This window comes from Prinia subflava, chromosome 3, assembly GCF_021018805.1.
Source record: "Prinia subflava isolate CZ2003 ecotype Zambia chromosome 3, Cam_Psub_1.2, whole genome shotgun sequence".
NCBI lineage: Eukaryota > Metazoa > Chordata > Aves > Passeriformes > Cisticolidae > Prinia > Prinia subflava.
In genome coordinates, this window is record NC_086249.1 from 26,742,320 (window position 1) to 26,768,811 (window position 26,492).

A 26,492-nucleotide genomic window follows, 5' to 3' on the forward strand; every position below is an offset into this window, starting at 1 on the left:
GAGCCAAATTCCTCTCTTTTGGCTCTCTGTTTATCAGCTGTGGTTAAACCATAACACCATCATACTCTTCTACTTGTACATGTGCAGTACTACTGCTGTTACAACTTGCTCTTGTGATTGTCTGCAAAATGAGCATTGAGTGGAGAGTGAATGAACTGTATTTAAAAAGAAAGGTGAAAAGAGGGTAGCGTAAAAGGGAGACAACAAGGAGAACAGACGTGTAGTGAGGGTCAGTTCAGGAGAGGAGCCGAGAAGGGAGAGCTTGGAGACGGTTTGGAGAGGGAGAGACCTGAGACCTTTCAGCACAGGATAAAGGCCTGTCAGCTGTGCTACAGACCCCCATCTGTCCAGCTTTGGTTGCTTCCACAGGTGCTCCAGAAGGCTTAAACCACTATGCTATATCCTGTCTATAAACTCAGTACTTTTATTAGGAATACCAGACAAGAAGCCAGCTTTCAGTGCCAGGGGTGTGAATACCTCACTTTGCTCTCAGTATCTCCCTTTTCCTAACAAATGGATATATCTGACTCACTGATGGATGGCTTTCATGCCATGCCAGAAGTCTTTCAGGAAGATAGAACTGAGAATCACACTTCCATCCTCCTAGGATAAACTGTCATTCACAGTTTGAGAAGAACAAATTAATACCTTTCTAGAAATTTTCTTGTTGGGTATCATTTGGAGCTGTCTGGGTTTTTTTTCTTTTTTCTTTTTCTTTTTTTTTTTTTTTTTTTAATTAGTTCTTACTTGCTTGCATTTATTAATGTCATTTTAATGTTTCTTTTCATCTGGGAGGACACTTTTACATTGTGTGAATGTGCTTTGATGCTTCATAGTTAAAATCAATTTAAGAACAGATCTGCAGCTACTCATTATTTAGAAAAAAATTGATACCAAAACATAAGATTGATATTTTGTACAGTTCTGATCCAATATGATCACCCTCTGAAGAATTCACCCTTTTTGTAAGAATTCACCCAGAGATTTATTTTCCTCTCCTTTTAAATTCATTTCCCAGGTAAGTACTCTGCTGACCATCATGCAGCTACTTAGTTGTTTTTGAGGTTTCTATTCCATTTCTCACAACACACCTATAACTAGTTTTATTCCCTGTTCCAGATTGCCAAATTACTTTGACAGGTTTGTTGAGCTCCCATTTTCAAGAATTGTAACATGGTTTTGTTCCTAATTAGACAAATGTGTCATCTCTTCCCAAGGAGAAGGTCACCTGACCTAAATCTGTGCCCTTTCCAATAGATTTTACTCTTGGGACTGCTCCTGTCCTTTTAAAGACCAATTTCCTGTGTATTTAGTAAGTTCTGATCTTCCTGGGATTCATAGCTGCTTTATGTAGTACACACACACAATGAACACACACCCCATTAATAGCTTCTTTTATTTAGGATAATTGCCTTTTTTCTTTTCCCACAGACATGTTATCTTTGCTCCAAGCAGCCACAACAAATATGCAGGAGAATCCTTCCCAGGAATCTATGATGCCATGTTTGATATCGAAAGCAAAGCTGATCAACAGGAAGCCTGGGAAGAAGTGAAGAGGCAGATTTCCATTGCAGCCTTCACTGTGCAGGCAGCAGCAGGAACATTGAAGGAAGTGGCCTAAGATGATGGCTTTGAAAACTCACACAGCAGATCTGGCACAGGGAGTTGTCAGGCTGCTGCAGTGGCCCCGTGTTCCCTGCCTGAGTCTCCGGCCTCCCAAACCACATGGTAGGTGATCAGAGCTCTGTGTGCCAGAGAGCTCCTGAGCAAGGAACTGCTGCACCTCTGGTACTGACAGAACTGTAGCTTTAGGAACAGCCCTGGATAGAAGCAAATTTGGTTGCGGGGAGAAGTGGGAAGAGGGGGAAGCAGGAACAATCAGTTTCCTATTAGAATTTTCTGAGAGATCTGCCAATTTTGAGGACGTACTGTTTTGGACATACAGTTACAAAAAAACAATTATTTGCCAAGCTACCTACAAATTTTGTCCACAGCAGTGTTAACAGCACACATTTTGACAGAAAAAAATGTAATACTTGGCTTGTCCATTTTTCTTGTTCTGATAATTACTTTTATAATAGAAGACACCAAAGGCATTTCAGAATCTATTCTGCAGGACTGGTGAATGTTCTTTACACTGATTTGTTTTCTTTTCCTTTAAAAAAAGTGACTCCTACTGACTGCCAAAGCAGTACTGGCTATTCTTGATAATCAGGGAAAACAGCAGCTTATATGCAGAAATCCAAAAGCATGTTCTCAGTGGAGTGCACATCTAATCCTCTAAAAGTCACTATGCATCTTCCTCCTTTATTTTCACTTTGGAAAATAAAGATTTTGGGGGATAACCAAAAGCTGACTTCCCTGCTCTTTTTGGCACTTTCTCTAGTTCCAAACCCATGGCAGCTTTTGTTCTTATTTTTTCCCTTGCAATCTCTTTCATATTTTTCCCATCTGAAGGAGCTGGAGGATATTGTTGCTATTAGCTTGGGGCTTGAGATAATTCTCTCCTCAAATAAGATCTGAAGAGTTTTCCACCAGGATTAGATTTTACATTCAAAGAGAAACTGAAATGCATGAAAAGGCCAGTTGTACAAAACTGTTTAATTTGTATAAAGAGAAAAAAAAATCTTGCTTCATTTGCCCTTTAGATTTAATTCTCATCTACATGCTTTAAAACCTAATAAAATTGGTAGAATTTTACTGAATCACATTTCAGCTTGTGGGAACAGACACTAAGGAATTTCTTCTCTTATGCAAAATAATACCCTTTTTCTCACAACCATAAATTGCACCAGGTTGTGGGAATAATATTTTTAATTTTTTTTATGGGGATTAGAACAGATGTGGTACTAAAAAGGACAGAATTAGAGAATCAAGTCAGAGTTGTTGTTCTCATCTCAGATGCCTTGAATTCAAACAAGGCAACCAGAAAAAACTTCCTGTGGGAAGTTGTTTTGGGGGATATATGCTACCAAGAAGAGAGGCTTTCACTAGCATTACTTCTAATAAGCCTCCATGAAAGACAAAAAATTGTGTAGTTGTGGATGTTGTTTCCAAAATTTACTGTTCAATTGCTTTTTGCAAATCAACCCTTAGGCACATGAGGAGGAAATTACACTTCCAGTTTCTTCTGTTGAGAAATGGGAGTGCAAAACTGACCTTGCTAGCCCACACCTACGAGACAGGAGTAGTTGATGCTGGGGCACAGAGCAGGTGAGTCTTCCCCTCTGCTCTGGTGAGGCTCCACCTGGAGTGCTGCTTCCAGCTCTAAGCTCCAACATAACTGGGATGTGGGCCTGTCGGAGCAAGTCCAGAGGCCACAAAGATGATCAGAGCACTGGAGTATCTCTCCCATGAGGACAAGACTGAAACAGCTGGGATTATTCAGCCTAGGGAAGAGAGGGCTCTGGAGAGACCTTATATACAGCCTTCCATTATCTGAAGGGGCTTCAAGGCAGCTGGAGAGGGACTGTTTACCATGGGCATGTGGTGATAGGACAAGGGAGAACGGCTTCAAACTGGACGAGGGTGGGCTTAGAATAGAAGATATTCTTTACTGTGAGGGTGGTGATGCACTGGCACAGGTTTCCCAGGGAAGCTGTGGATGCCATGTCCCTGGAAATGTTCAAGGCCAGGCTGGATGGAGCTTTGAGCAACCTGGTCTAGTAGAAGGTGTCTCTGCCCACAGCAGGGGGGGTAAGAACTAGAGGATCTTGAGGATCTCTTCCAACACAAACCATTCTATGACCCTGTGAACAATGGCTACACTTTTGTTGTTCTCTTTACTTTTACCTGACTGGGGACACTCACAGTAAGTAAATCTCCACATCTGTAGCTGAAGCTACTGCATAAGGATGTCTTGCAATGATGTGACTGGCCCATAACTGCACTGGGTTGTTTTATTCTCTTTCTTCGAACAGTGTGCCCTTCCTGCTCCACCATAATTTACATTAACTGCAATGGGCAGTAGTGAATGTGTCCCCATGGGAAGGTCAGGATATTTAAATGGTAGAAAAAAGCCATTAGTGCCTCTTCCTTATGAGCAGCAGCCAAATTTGGATCTGTCAGTGGTTGCTGCTTGTAGGATCATCAGAGTATAAGGCAAAGAAGGAGTTTCCTCATTGAAAAGAAATATTTGATGAAACTTTCTCTTCCTTCATTTACAGAAATGTATAAACCAGTGAACAACTGTTTCACCAGTAAACACAACTCTTTCAGTGGGAGTTAGCCTTTGAGGTTCTGTGCTATTACCCTGCTGCTGCAAAAGAACATAAAATCCCTCCTTGCTTCCCTGTGAAGTTTGAAGCTGTAAGAATAAATTACAGCTCACAGCAGGCTGAATGCACAGCTGGCATTGATCGCTTTGTTCCTCTTGTCAACTTAATTGATAACTGTGTGGATGTGAGATTGATCATGATGAGCTACATCCTGAGAAGTATACAAAATAGATTAAATCTATTTCCATTCCTGTCCATAAAGTTCTACTGAGGGTGAGTGATCTCCAAACCCTTATAAATAAGGAAACCAAACCACTTACAAATGTCTTATAGTAACGAATTTCCACAAAATCCCTTACTCTTGTTATTGAAAGGATCAGTTACTCAGAGCTCTAATTGCCTTTCCTTCCTCAAGGAGCAGAATCTTATGTTCTATAGATAAGCAAACCAGCCTCTGTCACTGTGTCCCCAGTCCAAAGCATAGCTCTGCCTCCCCATAATTTTAAAGTGTGGGAAGGGAATTTTTCATACTCTCTTCACAAATGGCTAACACTGGATCACCTACTTTGTCCTTCCTTGATTCCATTTGCCCAGTTCCTTATCTCGGACTGGCTGAAGCAATCAGTGAATCTTACAACTGGGAGAAACCACAGCCCATCATCCTAGACTGGAGCTAAAGAACAGTCTAGCAAAAATAAACGTGGATGAACCAAGTATCAACTGCATATTTGGGTTGTCAATTGCAACTTTAGAAAACCAGTTCCAAAAGGACAGTGCCTGAATGTTTATTTCAGCTTGGGGACAATTTTAGCAGGACCTTTTGCATTAGTACAAGAGGTAATAGTTTTAAACTCAAAAAGTGTCAATTTAGATTAGACAGAGGAAGGATTTCTACAATGCAGGTGAGGAAACATGGGAACAAGTTGCCCAGATTGATGGTAGATGCCCCATCCCTGGAAACATTCAGGGTTAGAGCTCTGAATAACCTGATTTGGTTGAAGATGGCAAAGGGATAGGACTGGATGGCATTTAAAGGTCCCTTCCAACCCAAACCTTTGTTTAATCCCATGATTCAGATCCTCTTATGGTTGAAATACTTTTGGTTTGCCTTTGGAAAGAAATCTGTGCAACCCCAGGTGCTGGAATCTCCAGGTGACACTGTGTCAAACTCATCTGGGGACCTCTCTCTGCAGCTGCTAGAAACTGGATATACTCAGCATGATCCCTTGTTTTTTTCCTCTCTAAATTCCTCTAGTTTAATTCATGGGATTTCAGTGTACAGTTTACAGCAATATTGAAAAAGCTGAATGATGGTGAACATCATGAACTTCCCTGTGGCAGAGCAGAGAAGACAACATTAATTAAATTGAATATAAAACTCTTGCTTCTGCTGTTCAGACCAGAACTAAAGTGCTCTGTTCCTCACTAAACAGCACCTGCTGACAGAAAGGGTCCCTGGAGAAACCATTAGGAGCTGAATTTAGCAAGCAGTCTTTGTTAAGGTAAAAGATTGTTCCCATTACACCACCGACACTTGTGCCAGTTAGAATCTATGCAGTCAGGGATGTTCCTGTCAGCACTGACAGTGCTTCTCCTGATGGATGCTACACCCTTAAACATCTTCTTCAGCTTGGGGAGCTCAAGGAATCAAGGAGGAGGAGGAGGAGGAGGAGTAAGAGTGCTTTGTTACACACCTCATGCAGGAAGGGGTGGACATAGTTCAAATAAACTCCAAACATGTTCCAACCTTTAATTAAGGGAAAGAACAGGAGAGGCAATAATAGAAAAGCATTTCACAGGAGGGTACTGGATAAGAATAGACTTGCTAAGTTTACACAGCACCTTCCCCAGATGTGCTTTGCTAGCTTGCTGACAGTGCAGCTGACGTGTTCCTGATGCTGCTATCCACATTACTTCCAAACTTGGCCCTACTTCTAGAAGGAAACCCAAGTCACAGTTGCTGGACACAGTGACTGTTGTGACAACACACCCTTATGTAGCCTGTAAGAAGCAGGAGTTCAGGCAGAGGACACAGTGTGGTCAGCTGTGAACACTGAGACTGAAAGATTTAGATCTCTCTGAGGTCACTCATCCCTTCAGATATTTCTGGAACCAACACCCTCCTACTGAAGCACTGCTTTTGTTTGCTCAGCTCTGTCTCGTAGTCATATTTCCATACTCTCCACCAGAGCCTGCATGCCTGGACACCTCCTGCCCGCACTAAAGCTCTCTTCAGCACACACCACATCATCCTGGCACTACCCTTACAGGAGTGTGGGTACTGACAGCAGTGACAGTGTTGTCCTCTGCCATGGCAGAGGAGTCAAATATAAACATCCTGCCAGTCTTATTACAGGCAGAAAGAAACACACTTCCTAGGTAAAGGCAGGTTCATGGTTGAGTATCCTCAAAATCTTAACTGTGTGATCAAAGAATGATTAGTCTCTTATTAAAGAAAAAGAAAGGCTAGAACAAACATTTCAATAAAAAAGAGTTATAATATTTATGAACTGTTTATCTATCTCGGATGTGCATTATCTAGAAGTGCCCCTTCTCCAATCACCCCATGTCAGCAGTCCTCTACAACACATCCCATGCCCCAGTTTACAAGGGCCCTGCATGTATCCTCTGCAACATGGCACTATAATCAGAAGTAAGTTGCTCCACAAAGTGAATCTGCTTTAGTTTTAGTAGTTATATAAAGCATGTATCTACATCGAGCAACTACAGAATGAGAAACAAAGTGAACCAAGTAAGAAAATAGCCAACTGGATCTGAGAAAAGTTTTAACAGCCAAACATGCCAGAACAAAGCTACAGACAGGTTAAAAGAAGTTCAGACAAAGCAAGCCTGGCAGGTTCTGGGACCCTGCAGAGCTGGAATGAAGCTTCTGCCATGCTGCCAGCCACAGGAATCCTGGGTTCATTGAACTGTCAGCAGAGATCGGCACCTGGGGACTACATGGGGGAGGTCCCAAGTTTTTTAAAGAACAATCATTAAAAACAGCTATGTATCCATAGTCATTTGCACACTTAAGTGTTGAGTCCTGGTAAACATGAGAAATGGATGAAATTAATCCAGCTTTTCTGTCTGTATTTTCAAATCATTTCAGCCTGACTGAATTTTGGTTTTGCAAGTATCATTTTTGTCATCTGCAGTCTGATAAAAAACAACCTGCCTGAGGACCAGATATTTGTATAGGATTCCGAATGCAACTGCAGGACTTGGCATGTGTCTCTCAGACAGCACTACACTTCATTTTGTACTAAAACAATTACCAGAATGTGGATAAGCTCTGGCAAAATCTGTTAGCTCTCTCACAGAAACTGCTCAGTCTGCACAAAACCATACTTCCAACTTCAGTGAAGAACACCTGCAATGCATGGAGGAAAAGGGAGGACACACAATGCTGCAGGTTGCAATATACTCCTGAATAGTTATGCTTATTAAAGTACCATTATGGGACAGTATAGGGTAAAACATATGTGCATTATAAAATACAATTGTGAAATACAAGAACTCATTAAAATGACACATGTTTAGCTTAAGAATTATGCACTCAGCATTTGGGTATTGTCACTAAACCACACTGAATTTTAGGCCACGTTTCATTGTGCAGTCCCAACCATACCCAAGTCTTCAGGCAATGTGTGCCAATATAACTGTTTAATAATAAACGCAACAAATTTAATTGGCTGGTTTGTAAAGTAAAATGTTGTTGAGGAAGAGTAACAGCAAAAGAAGCACTGACCCATGGCCCTATGTTCACACAGCAAGGTGAACCCCTACAAAGGTATGGGAGAAAAGTATAAAACACTGTTAAGTTTAGCAGTTGAGAGCTGTTGCTTTCTATTATCCTTAGCATGTCTTCTCTGAATTATTTTTCAACAAACATGTGACAATCTTTCTCTCTTAAAAGCTTATTTTCAACTACATTTCAATATCCTCCATTCATTTTACCAACCTTCTCTTATTTACAGCTGTTAATTGCTCTTGGAAAGCACAAGCATCCCACTTAAGTTATCCAGTTAAGTAAAACTCTGGTAACAGAAGAGTCAACAAGCTTCCAGTTCACAAACCTATAGTTAAAGAACTTAAACTACCTCTTTATTGTAGGTTTTGCTCATGAGCAGATACTCCAAATGTTAACTGCTTTTGTTACAGGCAGAACATTTAAAATTTGGGTTGTTTATGTACATAATGATATAACCTGATTACAAGGCATTCCCTTGAAAAAAACCTAAATTAAGTCCCTGGGGGTATAGAAGCACACTGTATCAACTCAGCCTCCTTATACACAAGCCTGATTTCCAATTAAGGAGGAACAAATTAAGTTAAGCACATTAGGCTAGAAGCACATTAGGTTAGTTTTCTCCCAAGCATGGAACTCAGCAGTAATATTGCGTATCAATATTCATCATAGGTTTAAATCACATTTCAGAGAACAAGGGTTCCGGACTAAAAATATTTCATAGATCATTGTACGGCAAAAGATCTGCCTCCAGGTACCTTTAAATGAATTTTTTTTTTTTTGCAAGGCAGTGTTCTTTAAAATTTGACAAAGAATGAACTTTTCAAATACCTGTTTCCAGTAGGTAACAAAAATATTTTATTCAAAAGGATACTTCCTTTTTTGCTTAACAGTCATTAAGACTGTGGATCAATCTGTAATGTCTGTGACAATATTTTGGTTACCCCCTCTGGTTAAAACATCTACCCCAACTCTGGGAAAACACCAAGTATTCATATACCATAGAAGATATAAGGCTTAAAGAGGTGAACCCCTTTCTACACTGAGTGAATGCCAGAGGTTTTGAAAAGTATCTTCTTTTTCCAAGAAACCAGAAAAAAAATCATCCAAGCAACAGGACCTTCAGCAACTTTAGAAACAGCCACTGTATCTAGAATTACTCCACTTCCATTAAGTTTGTGACAGCTCAAAATTCTTAAACCGAACTATTTCTGTGAGTGAGACAGGCCCTCATCTTGATAATCACAGTCAGATTTCTGCAAAACTCACATATCCTGACTGGGCTGTAGCATTAGAAAGCAATAAACAAAGAAAGGAACTACAGGTGGGGAAAAAAACCCCTTGGCGATGCCTTTTCCCTCCTGTATAGACTCACATGTGGAAAATGTCCACTTACATTTTACTTCAACAACCATGTTGCAAACTAACAGGGAAGTTCTCACCCATAATAAAAGGAGTCGAAAACCAACCCCAAATGCAACCAGCATGTAATAAGAATTTTATTGAATACATTTAGAAAAAACTAGAGCATGAAGACATGAGATTAATTTCTGCATTGAAGTTTTATGAATGCGCAGAATCAAACAGCCATGCAAAAAGTCATCTCCTCTTCAACTGCAATTCAAGACTCTTATCATGAGAAAATTATCACTACCCTAAAACAGTGTTCCAGACACATAACTCATTACTTTAAAAATTATTTCCTTCCTGCACAGAAGTAAAAAAAAATTAGCAGCAAATTGGGAAAGACCAATCATTAACAGGTACAGTATTTATTTAATCAGTACTCGTGCCATGTTTAAAGAATGCAAGCCAAAAATGCATCATTATGTAGAACAGGTATATTTTTTTTCCAAGGCAAAATTCCTAGTAAAACTAATTCCTAAACTACTGAAATGGTGACTTGGTAATGTACACAATCCAGAATACCATCCAATGGAAGATTTTTTTGTCAAGTTGTATCAATGCCATGCATGACCTACGAGTCAGAGTAGACAATCAGCCCTGTGCTCAGCAGTGTATTAACATTCCACTTAACTTCCAATTCCTCTGAGAAATGTTATTACAGATACAAGATCATAGAATTGTTAAGATTAAAAAAACCCCTAAGATCACCAACCACCAAAGTAGCACCACCACATTAACCATTAAACCATGTCCTTAAATGCCATACCCATATGTTTTGGACAGCCCCAGGTATGGTAACCGCATTGCCTCCCTGGGCAGCTTGTTGTAACGCTTGACAACTCTTTCCATGAAAATCATTTTTCATAACATCCCATCTAAACCTCTCCTGGCACAACTTGAGGCCATTTCCTCTCATCCTATCACTTGTTACCTGGGATGTAATATTAAGTACAAAATATGTTATGTTAGATAGGAAAATGGCCTTATTGAGAGAAAATATTAAGATTTGTCACAAACTTGTATACCCATGCAATTTTTCCTGTTATAAAGGGATCCTGAAGGTAAAGCTTTATATGCACCTGGACAATCAGTTCTGACTCATGTAACATGCTTGTCTACATGTGTAACACATAATCCCATACTGAAACACACTTCAGCTCTTAAACACTTATTTATAAAAATAGAGTTAGACTGTATCAACTTAGTCAATTGGATAAATACAGCACAACATCTGAAAGCATGAAAAAAGGCTAAATTCAACACCAAGTATTCCTGTTCATACTGGTTGGCAATTTAGTGTAACATTACAAGACAGGTGAAAGCCTGTGATCAGAAACCACTTTGCTTACTTGACAAATCTTGCTTTTGGGAAAACATCAATCATGATTAGTACACAAGTTTAGTACACTACAGTTGGCCTCATCTTCTCTCCACACTTACTAATAAAAGTTACAGCCAAGCCAACATTCCATCGAAGTGTCTGCTACCACTATGCATGATGTCATTGCATGAAACACCACAATCAACCCTTGATGTGTTGAAGCCTGTGAGGAACTGCTCAAAACACACAAATTCAGTGAGGGATACAGCTCTTGCAGCTTCAGGATAGATGCAGACATATGGTTATAAAAAACTGCTAAGAATTGCTGCAGTTAAACTGACAGTTTATGGCAGTCTAGGCCATCTGAAGGTTTATCTATTTTGAAAATCATCCCAGGCCACAGAAACTATGCTGTTATTGTAAAATCTATACCTTCTTGCCTGACCAACGCTGGTGGGGTTTTTATGGGTTCTTCTTTGCTTGCTTTTTTAAACAGGTAAGTTTTAAAAGTGGTTGTATTGCCACTGATGGGGGGAGTCATTATAGAACACCTGAAGTATCTTTAGTTATGTGCTAAAAGTATGAACAACAGGAGAAGAGCAGGAGGAAGGAATAAAAAACAAAAGCAAAATTGGGGACTGTATTTACAGGAGCTTTCTCCCACTTATGGCCAAGGTGACTAAGCTACCAGGAGAACGTAGTTTGAAATTAAGAGTGTAACAAGTAGTTACAGGATCTCAAAGCCTGCAGCATTTACAGCAGATGGTCCATTCATCCACATTTCTCTCCACTTAGGGTGTAATGCACTAAGGCAGAATATGACTTATTTAAAAAACACAAATTCCGTTTTGCCAAGGAATTCCATTTTCCATGTAGCTCTTTAAAATGGTTTTTACATTATGTAAACCTACTGCACATGAGGATGCAAATTAAGTGAAAATATGTTTTCCACATTTTTAAACATATTTAGGATATTTATATATCCATATGGATAGATACATTTGAACTTGCTTGTTAAACAAGAACTTTATCCTGGCATTTAAGCACTGCTGATTTTGCTGTCCAAGTTCGGAGTTCTGCACACACAAACACAGACGGCATGCTAGTAGCTACAGCTATCTAGAATTTTTCATCCACTGATGTTCTCAGTGTCATACTAAGAAGTACTCCACTTGTTGGTTCAGAACACATCCAGGAACATCTGTCCAATTTTCACAGGACCACTTGGCAGGCACACATTTTATAAGCTTGTACCCTATCACTTTGCAGTGCCTGACATTTTCAAATTACAAAAAAAAAAGAAAAAAGAAAAAAGAAAAAAGAAAAAAGAAAAAAAAGGCATTATTAGAAGTTAACAGAATCTATACAGCACAACCTACAGCTGAAATTTTTTAGAAGGGCCCAAGGAAGTACAAAACTATGCTCAAACTAAGTAATCGAGCACAAAAGATCTTGAAATGAAGGCAGAGAAGCACCAAAACAATTTTTTATATGTATACATGTATATATATATTTGTATCACCAGTGTTACTTTCTTGGTGTTCAGGGATGGTTTCTTTGGTAATGTATTTCCTACTACTTTAAGCATGAAGTAGGACTTCAAGTATTGTTAGAGACAGAAGTCTGAGCTCAAGTCAAATCATACTTAATGGAAAACAGCAAGATTCTTAAAAATCTGTCTTTCACTTCAGATTGCCTTTACTACACCCTGTGTTTCTCCTGACACTATTCCAGGTCTGCCAAGACTGGTAGATGAGCATCCATACATTCTAACAGTCCATAAGACCTCTTGTTTACATAGATAGCATTAGGCACAATAAATAATGGTGTGCATTTTTTATTACTTTTATAGGAAAACATCTTTATTTCGGCTGCAAGCCAAAACTAAGAAATTATTCCAAGCAGAAATGGAAAGCAACATTACTGTGTGTGTTGCTGCTTGGATAAAAAAAAAAAAATCTCATTTTTACAGCTACCCTGTTTTCAGCCACATACCTTTACTGATGAACTGAAAACAAAACTACAGTCTTGGTTTCTAATTAGGGTTTACTTAAAAGATACAGTATTCTTTTAAAGTATTTTGATATAATTAAAATTTAAGACAGACATTTTAAAGCAGTTGTTTTTCTTAAAATTTGTCCTGTATGTAACTGCAGTTCTTAGATGACCATCCTCAGAGTCAAGAGATACACACATTTATGTGGCAACTGTTTTATCAAGACACCTACAGTGTGTCCTGGCTTCTCCTACTACACATATCCACCTATGAGAAGAGTCTTGAGATTTTCACTGTTGTAGAATAGGACAGACTATACATTCTAAAGGCTGTCAAATACGTACAGCGCTTTGGTAATTTTATGAAACTTGGCTGTTTGCATACTCTTCACGGCTGAAATGCTAAGTTATACAGCTATTTCTCTGTCCATTTGCTTTTATATTTAATTATTCAAATAGCAAATGTAAAGCAGTAAAAAAAAATCCCTTCTTGCCACCTTTTTTTTAACTTTAACCTGATCTGCTTTGATACACGAAAGACAGCAGGAGTCGCCAAGTACTGAAATCCTTGGAATAACAGCAATTATTTAATCCCTCCATAGCCAACAGGTATTGAAAAAAACCTTCGTTTCAGAACACGGAAGTCTACAAACGTACAACTTTGTATTTCTGTTTATGTAACCTTTTACTCTAGATGTGGAATAACATGCTGATCAGTTCAAACTCAGATTTTTGTATCTGCATACTGTATGCTTCATAACAGTGTTGAATTTAACACGGGCTACTGAATGCATCCAGTCTAAACAGAACAGCTGAAAAACAAAGAAACCCACTGTGAACAGAAAGCACATCTACTGGGATAGTCAGTGCATGGTAGGGAAGGCTGCAAGCAAAGGGCAATAGCTGTTTTACTCTAAATTCCCATGGAGACATTGCATCTCACATAAACATACCCATGGGAACAAGAGCAGAAATAACCGCTACCCTTTCAAGTTTACACCCCCATTTACTGTGCGTCAAATTTCTTTCTAGAAGGGAACAGATGATCTAGCATTAAAAAAAAAGGAATCTATATAAAAGTTAAATATTTGATTACAGTAGCAAGTCACCACTTTATCATGGGAAATAACTTGTCTCTTGGAATCGTTATTGATCCGAACTCTCCTGTTTTGGTTGTGTGCTGGATACTGGTAACTCCAGACTTGCCCACAGCAGGGGCTCTGCTTTTCTCATAGTGAGCTCAATCTTTGTAGCGGTCATGTTCACGTAACTCCTCTTCACATCGATCACCTGGAACGGAAAAGGCATTTCACACTAAAGTTTAACAGACTGAGAGACATTAAGGAGTACCTCATCACTAAATTTCAGCAGATGTTCAGGTAGACGAAGATCCCTCTGGTATCTTGAAAAGTCAGCTGTTTCCCATTCCCAAGTTATGGAATGTTTGTAACACAGACACATGCCTACGCATATCTACCTACATTAGCTAACATACATAAGCAAGAGTTTTCTGCAACACCACTACCATGGTGTTGGGATCAGAAAAAGTTCCTTGGAAGGCCACCTTCTGTACAAAGCAGTGCCCACTATGATGTCAGATTGGATCTCTGGGGTAATTATATTCAGATTTAAATGTAATTATTCAATGTCATGCAATGAAAATTCTTTCACAAAACAGAGTAATGAGGAAAACTAAACCATTTTGAAAGACAGGAAGCTAAAGGCTTATGTTTTGTTTTCCCTCTGGGTTTTTTGTTTTATTTTTTTGTTTGTTTCTTTCTAATAGAAAATATACTTTTATACTTACTCCCCATAACTTTACACTGCGATGAAACTCTTTTTCTCCTTCAAATACAATATGGATATTTACCTTAAAAGCAAAAACAACAGAAAAAAAGAAAATTTTATCATGGTAATAAAACATCTGACACGTCAAGCATGTTTAAACAGAATATACCATGTTAGTACTTGGATCCTACAATGACCAAAGTGATAAAATCGTCCCCCAGAAATAGAAGTGAATATCTATTTTAATAGATTCTGATACAGCTGAAGTCAACAGTGACCATTGGTAGCTTGTCATTTTAGAGAAAGAAATCAAAGAAGCATTTTAACACCTGTTTAATATTAGTAGCTGTGAGACAGCATACAATGAAGAATGGTATCAAATTACATTAGTCAAATACTAAATGATGACTCTAATTACTTATACAGACGGTGACGCAAACCCATCACACTCGGGTTTTAATTATGGAAGTCAAATTACAGATTTTTTTTTTTTTTTGCATGCTGTATTGCTTTTAAAAAAGCCAGATGTCCAAACAGAAGGGAGAAAAAAACTAAACATACTTGAACAAACACAAATGCCAAGAAAAAGCAGTTACTCAAAAAAAGAGTCTTATGCTAATTCTGCCTTGTAAATAAAGCTGAACAGATTTTCCTAAGTTCAAGTTGCTGATCTTCAGGTAGAGGCTCACCATTGTGCTGTTAGCTTCTACGTAGCTCAGATCAGGGACAGAGTTTTTAGCATATACAGAAATAGTCACTTCTCCTCCAGTCTGGTGCCAATCATGTCTGCATGGAACTACTTTTGTACTCTATGTAAGGAAAAAGGCACAGAAAAAAAAAATTAGAATATTTTTTTACAAGATTAACAGCATAAACGCCCAGGACTTTTTTTAATAGCCAATTAGCATAGCTAATAAAGCACTATATTTCACCTTCACAGGAGACTGCAAGACTGCACATGCAATTCTTTTTACTAAGTATTTCAGTATCTCCCTCTCAAACAAACTATAACAAAAAAAATGTTACTTGGTTGATCAACTTCCTTTCCAAGACTACAGTTAGCCAGCAGGTTATAGAAAGGAACTGAATGAAGAGAAAGAATGCCATGACTCCAAGAATGCTTCCTGCATATATTTCTGCAAAAAAGATTTATTACCCTCTGTTCTCTGACGTAGAAGTAAACTGTGAAAAAACCCTCAAAATAAACATGAAAAGGTGAAGTAAAAAAATCCTTGTTGGATAGAAGCCCATTATCTCAACACACATACAGTTAATATATACATGGTTTCTTTAAATGTGGGTAAATTCTTTACTCACTTTTTCTACACTCTCCTGCTTTAAGCTCACAACTTCAGCTTTTTTTTAATCACTACTTTCAGCACTTGCAAATAATTTTTGAACAAAAATATAAATCTTCAAAGCAAGCAGCAATTTTAAGATTTAAAGGAAGTAAAGGATTTGTGAAGCAATTGTTCTAAAATGAGGTAACAAAACTACACTTTTTATAACGTATCTTTATTTTCTTCTGTTAAGCATTCCTGATGTTTGCAGTGTCAAACTCATTTTGCCTCAGCAAAGATGATATATTCATAATAAGAACTTTGTGTTCACCTGTATCCATCGTGTGACCAAATAATATTTTTCAAGTGTTATGATCCATTATCATATTCTATAACATTCTTAAAGAATCAAGCATACCTGTACCACAGACTACCTCACACTCCATTCCTCAGTTTTCCTGCTGTGTACAGCACCCTTAACATTATGTCAGAGGTAGTGATCTGTAATAGCTCAGCTGCAGTAAGAACTCGATCAGGCTACAAACTACATTTCAGTATTTCAAATTCAGAATGGCCAGTTACAGAATGCAATCTTAATGCTACTTACTGCATCCTTTTTAGTCCATACGTGTGTTCCTCTTGTGCAACCTTCTTGAGCCAAAAACGTATTGAAGTCAGAAGTTTTTCTTTTACAACAGCTCCAATACTTCATCCTTGAAAGTTTGCAAAGTCATTAACAAACAATATTTAGGACACTATTTATTGTGAACATTTAAAATTTTCTCTTTATGCAGTATTACTGTTACTTTAGTATACCCCTGTCAAGCATTGCCATTTCTGACTGAAAACGGAATGCAGAATAAATCAAGGCAACATCTACAAAGAAAGCACGAACACACAACAGACTAGTTAAAAACCCTTAAATTAACTGAATACTAACCCTTCACAGAACATAGTACAAAAATGGAAGTTAGCTGAATACTAACCCTTCATGGAATATAGGTACACCAGAATGGTATATACATACTTCTTCTGTGCTGTGTGGTCCTTCGTATGTCTGGTGGGACAAAGCATTTTAAGTGTATTACTGTCACAGGATTTGGAGCAAGGAAAAAAATAGAACAAAACACAACAAAAACCAGAAATAATGATCAAAGTACAACAAAGCTTTTGGGTAAATAATCTATATCTAATGGCTTGGGCTAGCTTTTCAAAGTAACCATTCAACCTTCCTTCATAGATGGTTTTCTGGCACTGCTAAAAAGCTGTACTTTGCGTTAGTTCAGTGGCACACATCAATGGTGACACCATCTATGCTCATAAACGGCACTGCAGATCCTCAGAGATTTCTGTCTTTGAGGTACTCTGACCATTCAAACAAGAACTTGAAAATAAATTAAATTTATCATTCATAAAACACATGTATTCTCATTAGAAAGTAAAATCAACAATATACAACTTAGCCACTGAATATCAGATCAGTTCTTCCCAACACGAAGACTGCCAAAGTTCCCCTCCCACCAGAGTTTTGGTAGATAATGCAAAATCTGCCAGGTAAAATAGCTATTTAAATCTTACTATCCCATTTTGCACAATGCAAGCATGTCAGTGTAACTTTCACTTTAATTGACTACGTAATATAATGACTAATATTGGTGCTAGAAGTGTTAAAACACTGACTTTTTAATTCTTCTAGCAGGAAGCATTAACAGGTGAGATCTGTAGATGCTTCTGATCTATACACAGATTATCGAGAGCAACTCAAGTGTTATGAGTAAGCCACCTCTCACCAATATTATATTGAATATGTTAAGTTGAAACACAACAGTACCATGGATTTGACAAGCTTACTATTTAGAAGTTCCTGACAGCTTTAAAAAAAAATCTTTGATCTTCTGCAAACAACTCACATTTGTCCATATCATTCATAATGTAGTGTGTTATCGAATGTGCATTTGTTAAACCCAGTGGACTTTGTGCCTTTTCCAAATTAACTTGTAGCACACAGTAAACCAAAACTGCTCACTTCACAGCTGAGCAGCTGGATTTAGAGTACAACTGACCCACTTACCTTTGAACAGCCTGCATTTTTACATGCCGTCCCAATCTTGATTTCATCACTATCGTCCTCTGTAAACAGAATATTATAGAAAATAGCAAATGAATTGTATAATCTACAGAACACTTTGCTTTTATTAAGAACTAAAATGAGCCAAGGAGCAGATTAGAAAAATCTCCCTCTTCAAGCCTCTGTTTTCTGCCTGACACTGAAATCTGCCAGAGGCACAAAGAAACATTCCAAAAGCTGTATTACCTATGCATCAAATTCTAGGCTCTGTATCTTTACACATTTTAAGTGGGGTAAATAAAAAAGGATGAAGAGGATCATTACAATCACAGGGGAAGCGAACAATCATTCATCTTTTTCAGTTTTGTAAAACTAAGAACATAAAAGGATTCAACTGCTGTCTATAAATACACACAAGGAAATAATCTGGATACCATGGAGAAAGAAGAGCTAAATTAGTTTGGCACAAGAACAAAAGAGCATAAAATAGCCACAAGCGTAGGTTGAAATTATAAAGTTTCTTAAGGAGCAGTGTCGTTCTGGAACCAAATTCCAAATAAAATGTAGGAAGAAGAAAGAGGAAAAACAGACAAGGGAGAACCAACTACTCTTTGGAGGAATTTTACCAATTTATGAAGGCTTTATATGATACTGTCTCTGCAACAATAGGGAGTAAAATTCATTTCTTGGTAACTCTGTCAGTCACCATTCAGAAATGGAGGTTCCCATTATGTCCACTCTAACCAGGAAATCTTAGAAAAGACACAGTTCAAATAATACTAAGGAGAATGTACTTCTCCTGACAACCAAGGCTCCATATTACCCACAACTGTATTTTAACCATCATTCCCTGGATTGGAAAGTATTTCCCAGATTATTAAGAAAAAGAACATAATTACAGGTAACTATCACTTCAGAATTTATTTATGTGACACTTAGCATCACATACCTACTTAAACTCCTTGTCTCCTTACCTTTTCTCCCTTCATTTTCTGATGACAGTTTCAGTTTATCGAGAGCTTGTTTCAGGGAAGCTGACACTTTCAGCTGCAAATTTGTCATTGGCTCATCTGGGCTAAAAAAGTCCATGTATTAGTGTCAATTTATTTTATGAGAGAGAATTTACAGAAGACAAAGTAGTAACTTTGAATCTTCCTACAAAGCTATTCCTTTTAAAGCTCCCTTCAACAAACAAATTACATTTGTAAATGCCAAGCCTTAGTGTTTATGAAAAAAACAGACTAGAAACTTAGAATGCAGTCTTGGCTTTCAACTGGAAATACTAAAAACTCTACAAAAATAAAAATAAATCATTGATACTAAGGAATCTAAATATAAGCACCCCAATTTTTTTTATTACTGTTTAAAACACTTAACACAGCTTCTAGTGGCATTTTAAGCTATGAGGTTATAGACTTCAATTTTTGCTCCTTGTGGATTTAAGTGCTGAAAGATCAGGTACTTCTTTGTCATAACCAGAATTCTTTTCTCGTATTTTGAAGCTTAAGATAGCATCATTACTGCTACCAAAACCAAGGTCTTCTAAGGCTGATTTTGGAATTTCTACACTATATAAAATGTACAACACTGAATAACCAAGCAAGCTTTAACTTGGCCAACTGACTACAAATTTGGAAAACCATAAGTTTCATATACCGTACCTTGGCCTCTTAATTGTTTCCAATGGTTTTGGTGCCTGAATTATGTGCTCTTGAAATTTGGGTTTCAGTTCAGCTAGCTCCTTTCGTTCAGAGGTAGTTTTGACTTCTGGTTTAACAGGCTCAGGAGGCTTCTCACTGTTATGGAGACCTTTGGTACAGCCCTATTGTGGAAAGCATATGTTTTTATTTATCTATAAATGCAGTGTAGTTCACGTGCATGAAAAATTAACAAAAACTGCAACAAGTTTTCTTGACTCATTTCTTCAGCTCCATCTTCTCCTTCAGCCCACTCTAAACACTGGCTGCAAAAGAAACCCTACCACTAAAGTGGAAATATTATCATTTTGGACATAAGTTAAAAGAAAAAGGCATACTTTCTATAGTCAAGCAAAGCAGCAACAAATGTTAACCATCCTTCTTTATTAGCAAGTGGTTCTATCAAAACCTATTTTGATAATTTTAGCAATTAAAGCTTGAAAATGAGCCTTGACTTTAGCATTATATGAAGAAAAATAGAGCATATAAGATTTAAGGCAGTTTTAATAGAAGTTGGTTAATTTAAAACATGTAAGCACATGTACCATTTAATATTAATCACTGCCACATGACAAGTATAAAAACTGTAAATAATCGTGAGTACGTACCGCAATGCTTAAGAAGTCAGAAAAGTCTGTTGTTCTCCTCTTACAACACGACCAACCCTACAAACATTTTGGAATAGAAACACCACAGGCATGAGTACCAGACTTGACAATAGCTTAAAAGAAGCAAAATATTTATTATATTCCTTTAAAAGATGTGGCACATCAAAATTAGCAACTGTTTTCTTCCCTTCTGTGGACAGTATTATCATCTGCATTTTTAAAAGCCAGAGAAGTCTTCTGGTTTGCTGATGCTGCCTTTATCAGAGAGTTCAGTAAATGTGAGACAATACTTCCATGAGAAGTCAGGTGCCACTTCTGTACAACAGCAAACAGAAATGTTACTTCATCTCATAAAGTAACATGTAAGCAAAACAAACAAATACCACACCTGAGACGAGGCTCACCTGTGGCCCAATGCACAGGCCCTCTTCCAAAAATGATAGGGATTTTTTTTTCTTTTCTTGAGCACCACCCAAATCTTTCAATTGCTTATTTCCCACCAACAGAGGTGGATATGTGCACTGCACAGCTATCCAACTACATCCGTCAAGAGCACTTTTTATTATAGAAACCAGAAATTCAATTTTAGAGCAAATTGCCTTGCCACTGTGAATAATATATCTCAGAACTCAAAGCACCTTATTAGAGGCAACAGTTTGACTAATGCAACACTGCTTTGAAAGCTTAAGTGTTACAACACAATGGGTTTTAGATAGGTGATTCCAAAATACCCTGAAAACATTAACCATTTCCACAGTTGATGAACCAGAGAAGGTTCATCATGCCATCTAGATTATCTAGAACTCACAGGAGGAAGAAAATGGTCATTTGCAATTATGATAAATTTTTAATTAGGTCAAGAGACAGATAAGGAAAAGGGGGAAAGTGGTACTTGTTTATGAACAGTGAATATGTAGACAAAAAGGGAGTAAACCGAAGTTTTTGAGCTAACTGTATAATTCTTCTCTTTATAATTACGCAGAAGACTTTTGTACTGTGCTCTGAGTACAGCTATAATTTTTTACAAAAAAAAAATTACCACAGTCTAAGCAACTGCAAAGTATCTGGTATAAGAGTATTTATCCCAATTTGCCAGTGGCACATGATGGCTGATTCCAGAGTCATGTACTGCAATATAAGCAACAGCTCACAGCAAACACACTGCCCAGCACAAATGCAGAAGCTTTCACAAGTCCAAAAGACATCACATTTTTGGAATGAGATGCACTTCCAGTAGAAATAGTTCATAAGTACCAAGAGGAAAAAAAAACCAAAAAACAACCCTTCAAAGCTCAGCTAAATGGCAGTTTAGTGTTCTAAGAAAAGTCACTTAGGCTACACTGATATTAATAAAGTACCAGACTCCATTTTTGGACACCAGATTTCTGACTACACACAATTAAATTATTAGAATGATTTCCAGTACTGTTTCAGCAGTTGTCTCTCAAATGATTCCCTGTAAGCACTTTGGATACATCCAGTAGATTCTGAAGAGGGAAAATAGTTTAGCACAAAAACAAGGATTGGCTGTGCAGTTGGTCTAAGCTGGAGACCCAGGTATATTTAATTCATCATGGAAGATGGAGCCTAAGAATCCTGGGCAGCTGCATAAGAGGCATGGGTGACCAGTCCCAATTAAAGGAACATCCTCATTTGGCTGATTAAATGAACGTGACTGCTTTTTACAGCAGACAAATGTTACATACACATTAGTGCCCTGGCCACATTAGACCACAAGCAGCTGCTCTGAATTCCAAACAGGTTAATTAGCTGAAAGAGTATAAAACCTCTCAATGGCTCCACAGTCCCATTTAGAGGACCTAATTAAACTGCTGAGAGACCCAAAGTCAGTCAATCAACAGGAAACAAGTCATCTAGACTTGCATGGCATTTAGACTGTATGAGTGGAGTTTTTAATTTCTTTTTCAGGAATGACTAACTGTGCTTTTCTAATTTCACGGGGTTGCTCATGATAGGCTGAAAATCAGTTTTTCAACACTGAAAGATGTGGAATTTAAAAGATTAAATACAAAAAAGATAATACTTAAAGGGACAGTTGCATACTTACTTTGAGAGCATCATGAAAAACGGGCACACCTGGATGGTATGTGCAGGAATCTGGAAGACAATGATTATTATTAATATTGAGGCATACCAAGAATCTTTATTCATATGATCACAAACCCAGCAAAAATGTCACATTTGCAATTCATGTATGCCATGAGCTGCCCCACTTCCCCGAGTGCACATTACTACTCAGAAAAATCCAGATTCCACAGAAACAACTGAGTGCATGTATTAAACATAAATAATCAGGTCTTCCTTCTTAAGTATTATACAACACAAACTAGAAAGCAGGTATCTAAGACAAACTACTATTTCCATGTGGAGCAAGTAAACTTTCTATGGACCAGCCCTGGCCTTTCTAAGTAATCAGGCCTTACTGGTAATTTTGTAGAAGTAAGGAGGTGACTCTATGGCTACCTGACAGAAAGAAAATACTGATTTACCGCTTCAAATATATCTATTTGAACCTTTCTATTGACAAGTCTTCTATTAAAGAAGTCTCTTAATACAAATCATGAGTTCATGATTTTAACTGTAATTACCTTATTCTTTTTCCAGTGTTTGTAGTAGCCTAAGCCACCTAAGGACTTGAACCCAAAGGTTAGTCCTCCCCATGCACAAATTTGACATGTCAATACTATTTATTAGTAATAGATTCTGTACAAACACTATGCTGGAACACAACCTCCATTAATGAAAGTGGTTGTATTCACAGATGTTTATCAACATTACACAGCTGTTCTCTTTTACTTGTATTCCTTTCACATGTAATAAAACTGCTCTGATTATGTAACTTCTCACTGACATTTACTGCATGAATAGTATTTTACTGATTTGACTCTTAACACTATCTTCTAGCCTTTACAGCAAAATTAGACACACTTAAAATTAAAAGTGACATAAACAGTAACAATGCACATAATAGGAAGCAAAAGAAAAAAAGTGATAAATAACTTTATTAGCAATCTGCCTATAGATATCTAACAGGCAAAAACCCAACCCACACTTGGTTATTTTTGTATTTTTTATAAATATGTAGAGTTTTAAAGAAACCTTGTTTTGCATAATTTTCCTTGATTTTATATTCAGTGCCTAAGTCTAAAGCACTAATAAAGTCTAAGGGACACCAGTTCCTACCTTAACTCGAAAGGCACATATATTGGGACATTAGTCCTCCAGCAAGACTTACAAATATATCCATAAACCTCTATCAATTCCTTCTGTTTCAGGATGAAAAACTAATGCTAGTAAACCTCATGGGAAAATTAAAAAAGAAAAAAGTGGTTATTTTGCATAGAGACCAGGACTTTGGTGTTAAATCAAATAAAAATAAAAGTAGAGGTTTTTCTTTTCCAATATATGAAAAAATGTCATTAGGAAGCATCACGAGGGTAAAAATAATCTCTGTTTTGTAGCAAAGATTATTTCTGAGTCAGAAGACTTAAATGAATATTTCTAATTCTTCACTGGAGAGATGCTGTTAGTAACAGGTTTAGAGACCACAACCATCTCATAATCAAATAACTCCGTGGTGGCTGTGCTCCAGCTCAAGGCAGACACAGACGAGTGCCTGCTCGTCCATCTGGCCAAGGGCAATCCTTTCTCCTCGCTCCCTGGAGCCTGCTCTGCAGCAGGTACATCGTGGAGCAAATGACAGCCCCCTTGGCTGCTGCCTCCTGATGGCCCTGCGCGCACAACGGGAAAAGATGCCAAGACAAGGAGCTCTGCAGTGCCTCAGCAGGATCTGTCCACTGAGCAGTGGGACCACTGTCCCTGCTAGAGGACAGTAAAACACCAGCTCGTCTGCACTCACACCAAGTCCAATGGCTCTTATCTGGCACGAAGCATCCCTTCTCTCACTAGGCAGGGAAGCTGGAAAATTAGGATACTGGCAGCTAAAAGCATATTCTAGTTCTGATTTGTAAAAGACCAGATTGCTGCAGCCTTTGGTTGCTATTCTACATTTTAGCGGAAAAGCCCAACAAAACAAGTTACCTCTCCACTGCTGTTAATACCTTTACCAGGAAGACCAAAGTATTTCAAAGCCATTTAACTCTCAGATAATTTTTGGAAACACAAATACCACAATTTTCCAGGTTTTTCTTTTTGTTTGTTTGGAGCTTTTTTGATGTCAATTTCACAGCCAAACGGATCCTACCGTGCACACACTGCTATTACCTTACTGCTACATCCTTAATGCACTTTATTAGTAGTTTCACAAAATGTCAAAGTAGAAATTTGTAAAGGTCACCCAAATGCAAAAACTGGCTCTCTGTAGCAATCTGTGAGTAATTACATTTACCTTCAGAACTCCTTAGTCTAGGAGACAGTGATTCCACTACATGCTCCAGCCACTGACTGAAACAAATTTCCTGTCATGAAATTGTTTGCCCCAACCCAAGCACCACAGAGATAGCATATGGCCATGCCAACATGACCTAGTTTACTACAGCTTGATCACAAACCCTAAAGAAGTGTTACTTCTATAACGAGTCCAGGCCACAAAAGTCCTAATAGGATTTTTTTTTTAAACAATCAATACCCTTATCTGCTTTGCCTTTTGGGGCAAAGCGGTGTGGAGGATGGTAGTGGAGGAGTGTAAGCATTCCACAACTGTGCCCGCTTCTGCTGTTACTAACTCAATATATTACCCCTCTCTATGCAAAAACGCATAGCTCAAAAAAATAAACCCTCTTTATTGCCATGGTTCTAAACCACGGAAAACGCACAGGCTAGAACAGGTTAGCCTACTACCCTGGGGGTCACTAAAAATTAAATTAACACAAAGACGGCATTCTAGAAATTCAACTAACAGAGTTACTTTATGAACCAGGTGAGGGCGAGCCTTCTGCAAACTCTGATCACCCTTCTCTGAGATCAGCCTCTGCGGAATTATGAAATCCCACATGACACGGCTTTGAATACGTTTCACCAGGATTCCCAGCACACACAGGAGAAGCACTGCAAGCGCTCAAGCTACTTGGAAAAGCAGACACACGTGTGCCGTTCAGACATATTTAATTACCTGCTGCAAGTCCACACGTTTGAACTAAAAAAAGAATAACAGAAGCAAACCAACCAACCAAAGCAAGAAACCCAAAAAGCCGCTGGTAACTGTAATGCAACACCCACAGGGGCCCGCAGCAGAGAAGCCTATGCCGGCCTTGAGAACCTTTGGCACACAGGGCAGCGCCGGGCCAGCCGCGGCCCCTCACGCGTGTCCCCGGGGCAGCGGCAGCCCGGGGCCGGGTGACAGCCCCGCCGGGACGGGCTCGCACCGCCCCGCTCGCACAGCCCCGGAGGCCGCCCCGCTGTCAGCGAGGGCAGCACCGCGCCCGGCCCCTCCGCCGCTCTCACCCTCCGTGTTGGTCTCGGGGTCGAAGCGCTGCCCGCAGCCCCGGTTGTAGCACAGCAGCGACATGGCCGCAGCACCTCCTGCCCAGCCGCCCGGGAGCCCGGCGGAGCACGGCGGAAGGAAGAGGGAGGGAAGGGAGGAAGCCGGGCAGCAGCACCGGGGGCGGGGCAGTTCCCCCGGCGGAAAGAGCCGGCCGGAGCCTTCCGGAATCTTCACGAAGCTTCGGGGAACGGCGAGAGCGGGCGAGCGGCCGCGCAGGCGCTGCGGCGGGGCCCGGGAAGCGCCGGTCCAGGGGGCCCGGTAGTGGTGCCGCGGCGGTGCGTGAATGCTCGGCCGCGGGAGAATTTCTGCCACTTTTTTTTCCTTTTTTTATTTTTTAATTTTATTTTTCTTTCCTTGCAAGTGAGTTTGATTTGAAATAAATGCTTGTGTGTATTATGTGTTAAATGGCTGGCTCATCTGCACTGAAGCAGACACCAGCGTCAGAAACCTACTGTGAAAAACACTAACTCATGTTTGCTTGGTTCCCTGAAAGTTTGCCTGGCTGCACCTGCCAGCTTGCCAGCTTATATATGCTCCACATGTGCATTGTAGAGGTTGAGTTTAAAATCATAGAATAGTTTGCAGCAGCAGGTGCCTTCCAGATCACCTAGTTCCAACCCCGCCACGATAGGCAGGGACACTTCACTAGACCACGGCCTTCAAGCCCCATCCAGCCTGGCCTTGAACACCTCCAGGGATGGGGCACCTGCTGTCCCAGACCCTCACAATAAAGAATGTTGTCCTAATACCGAGTCTAAAACTTTCAGTTTGAAGCAATTCTTTCTTTTGTTACTACACACTGTTCTAAGTACATAACTACAGACATCGAAATTTCAATTTCGCAAATTTCAATTTTACGCAATTACGGAGATTCCTCCTAGTTAAACATCTTTTGC

General features: G+C 38.9%; 2 protein-coding genes across 2 annotated transcripts in view; one reads left to right on the forward strand and one right to left on the reverse strand.

Annotated features, from left to right (window-relative positions):
* LOC134549065 (N-acetylated-alpha-linked acidic dipeptidase 2-like) overlaps window positions 1-13,759 on the forward strand; it is a 41,777-nt gene extending 28,018 nt beyond the window's left edge. The window contains exon 19 of the mRNA XM_063394464.1: window positions 1,432-13,759. Coding sequence (XP_063250534.1) covers window positions 1,432-1,621 — 190 coding nt within the window. The 3' untranslated portion in view covers window positions 1,622-13,759. The remainder of the gene's footprint in view (window positions 1-1,431) is intronic.
* Window positions 9,444-26,219, reverse strand: CHORDC1 (cysteine and histidine rich domain containing 1). Its single transcript, XM_063394465.1, has 11 exons — window positions 25,557-26,219; window positions 22,201-22,250; window positions 20,133-20,189; window positions 19,489-19,649; window positions 18,802-18,902; window positions 17,831-17,889; window positions 16,746-16,816; window positions 16,367-16,472; window positions 15,169-15,288; window positions 14,499-14,561; window positions 9,444-13,981 (listed from the first exon to the last, which is right to left on the reverse strand). The coding sequence occupies exons 1-11, from the start codon at window positions 25,618-25,620 to the stop codon at window positions 13,838-13,840; spliced, it is 996 nt and encodes a 331-aa protein (XP_063250535.1). The 5' UTR covers window positions 25,621-26,219; the 3' UTR covers window positions 9,444-13,837.
* Window positions 26,220-26,492: the final 273 nt, after the last annotated feature.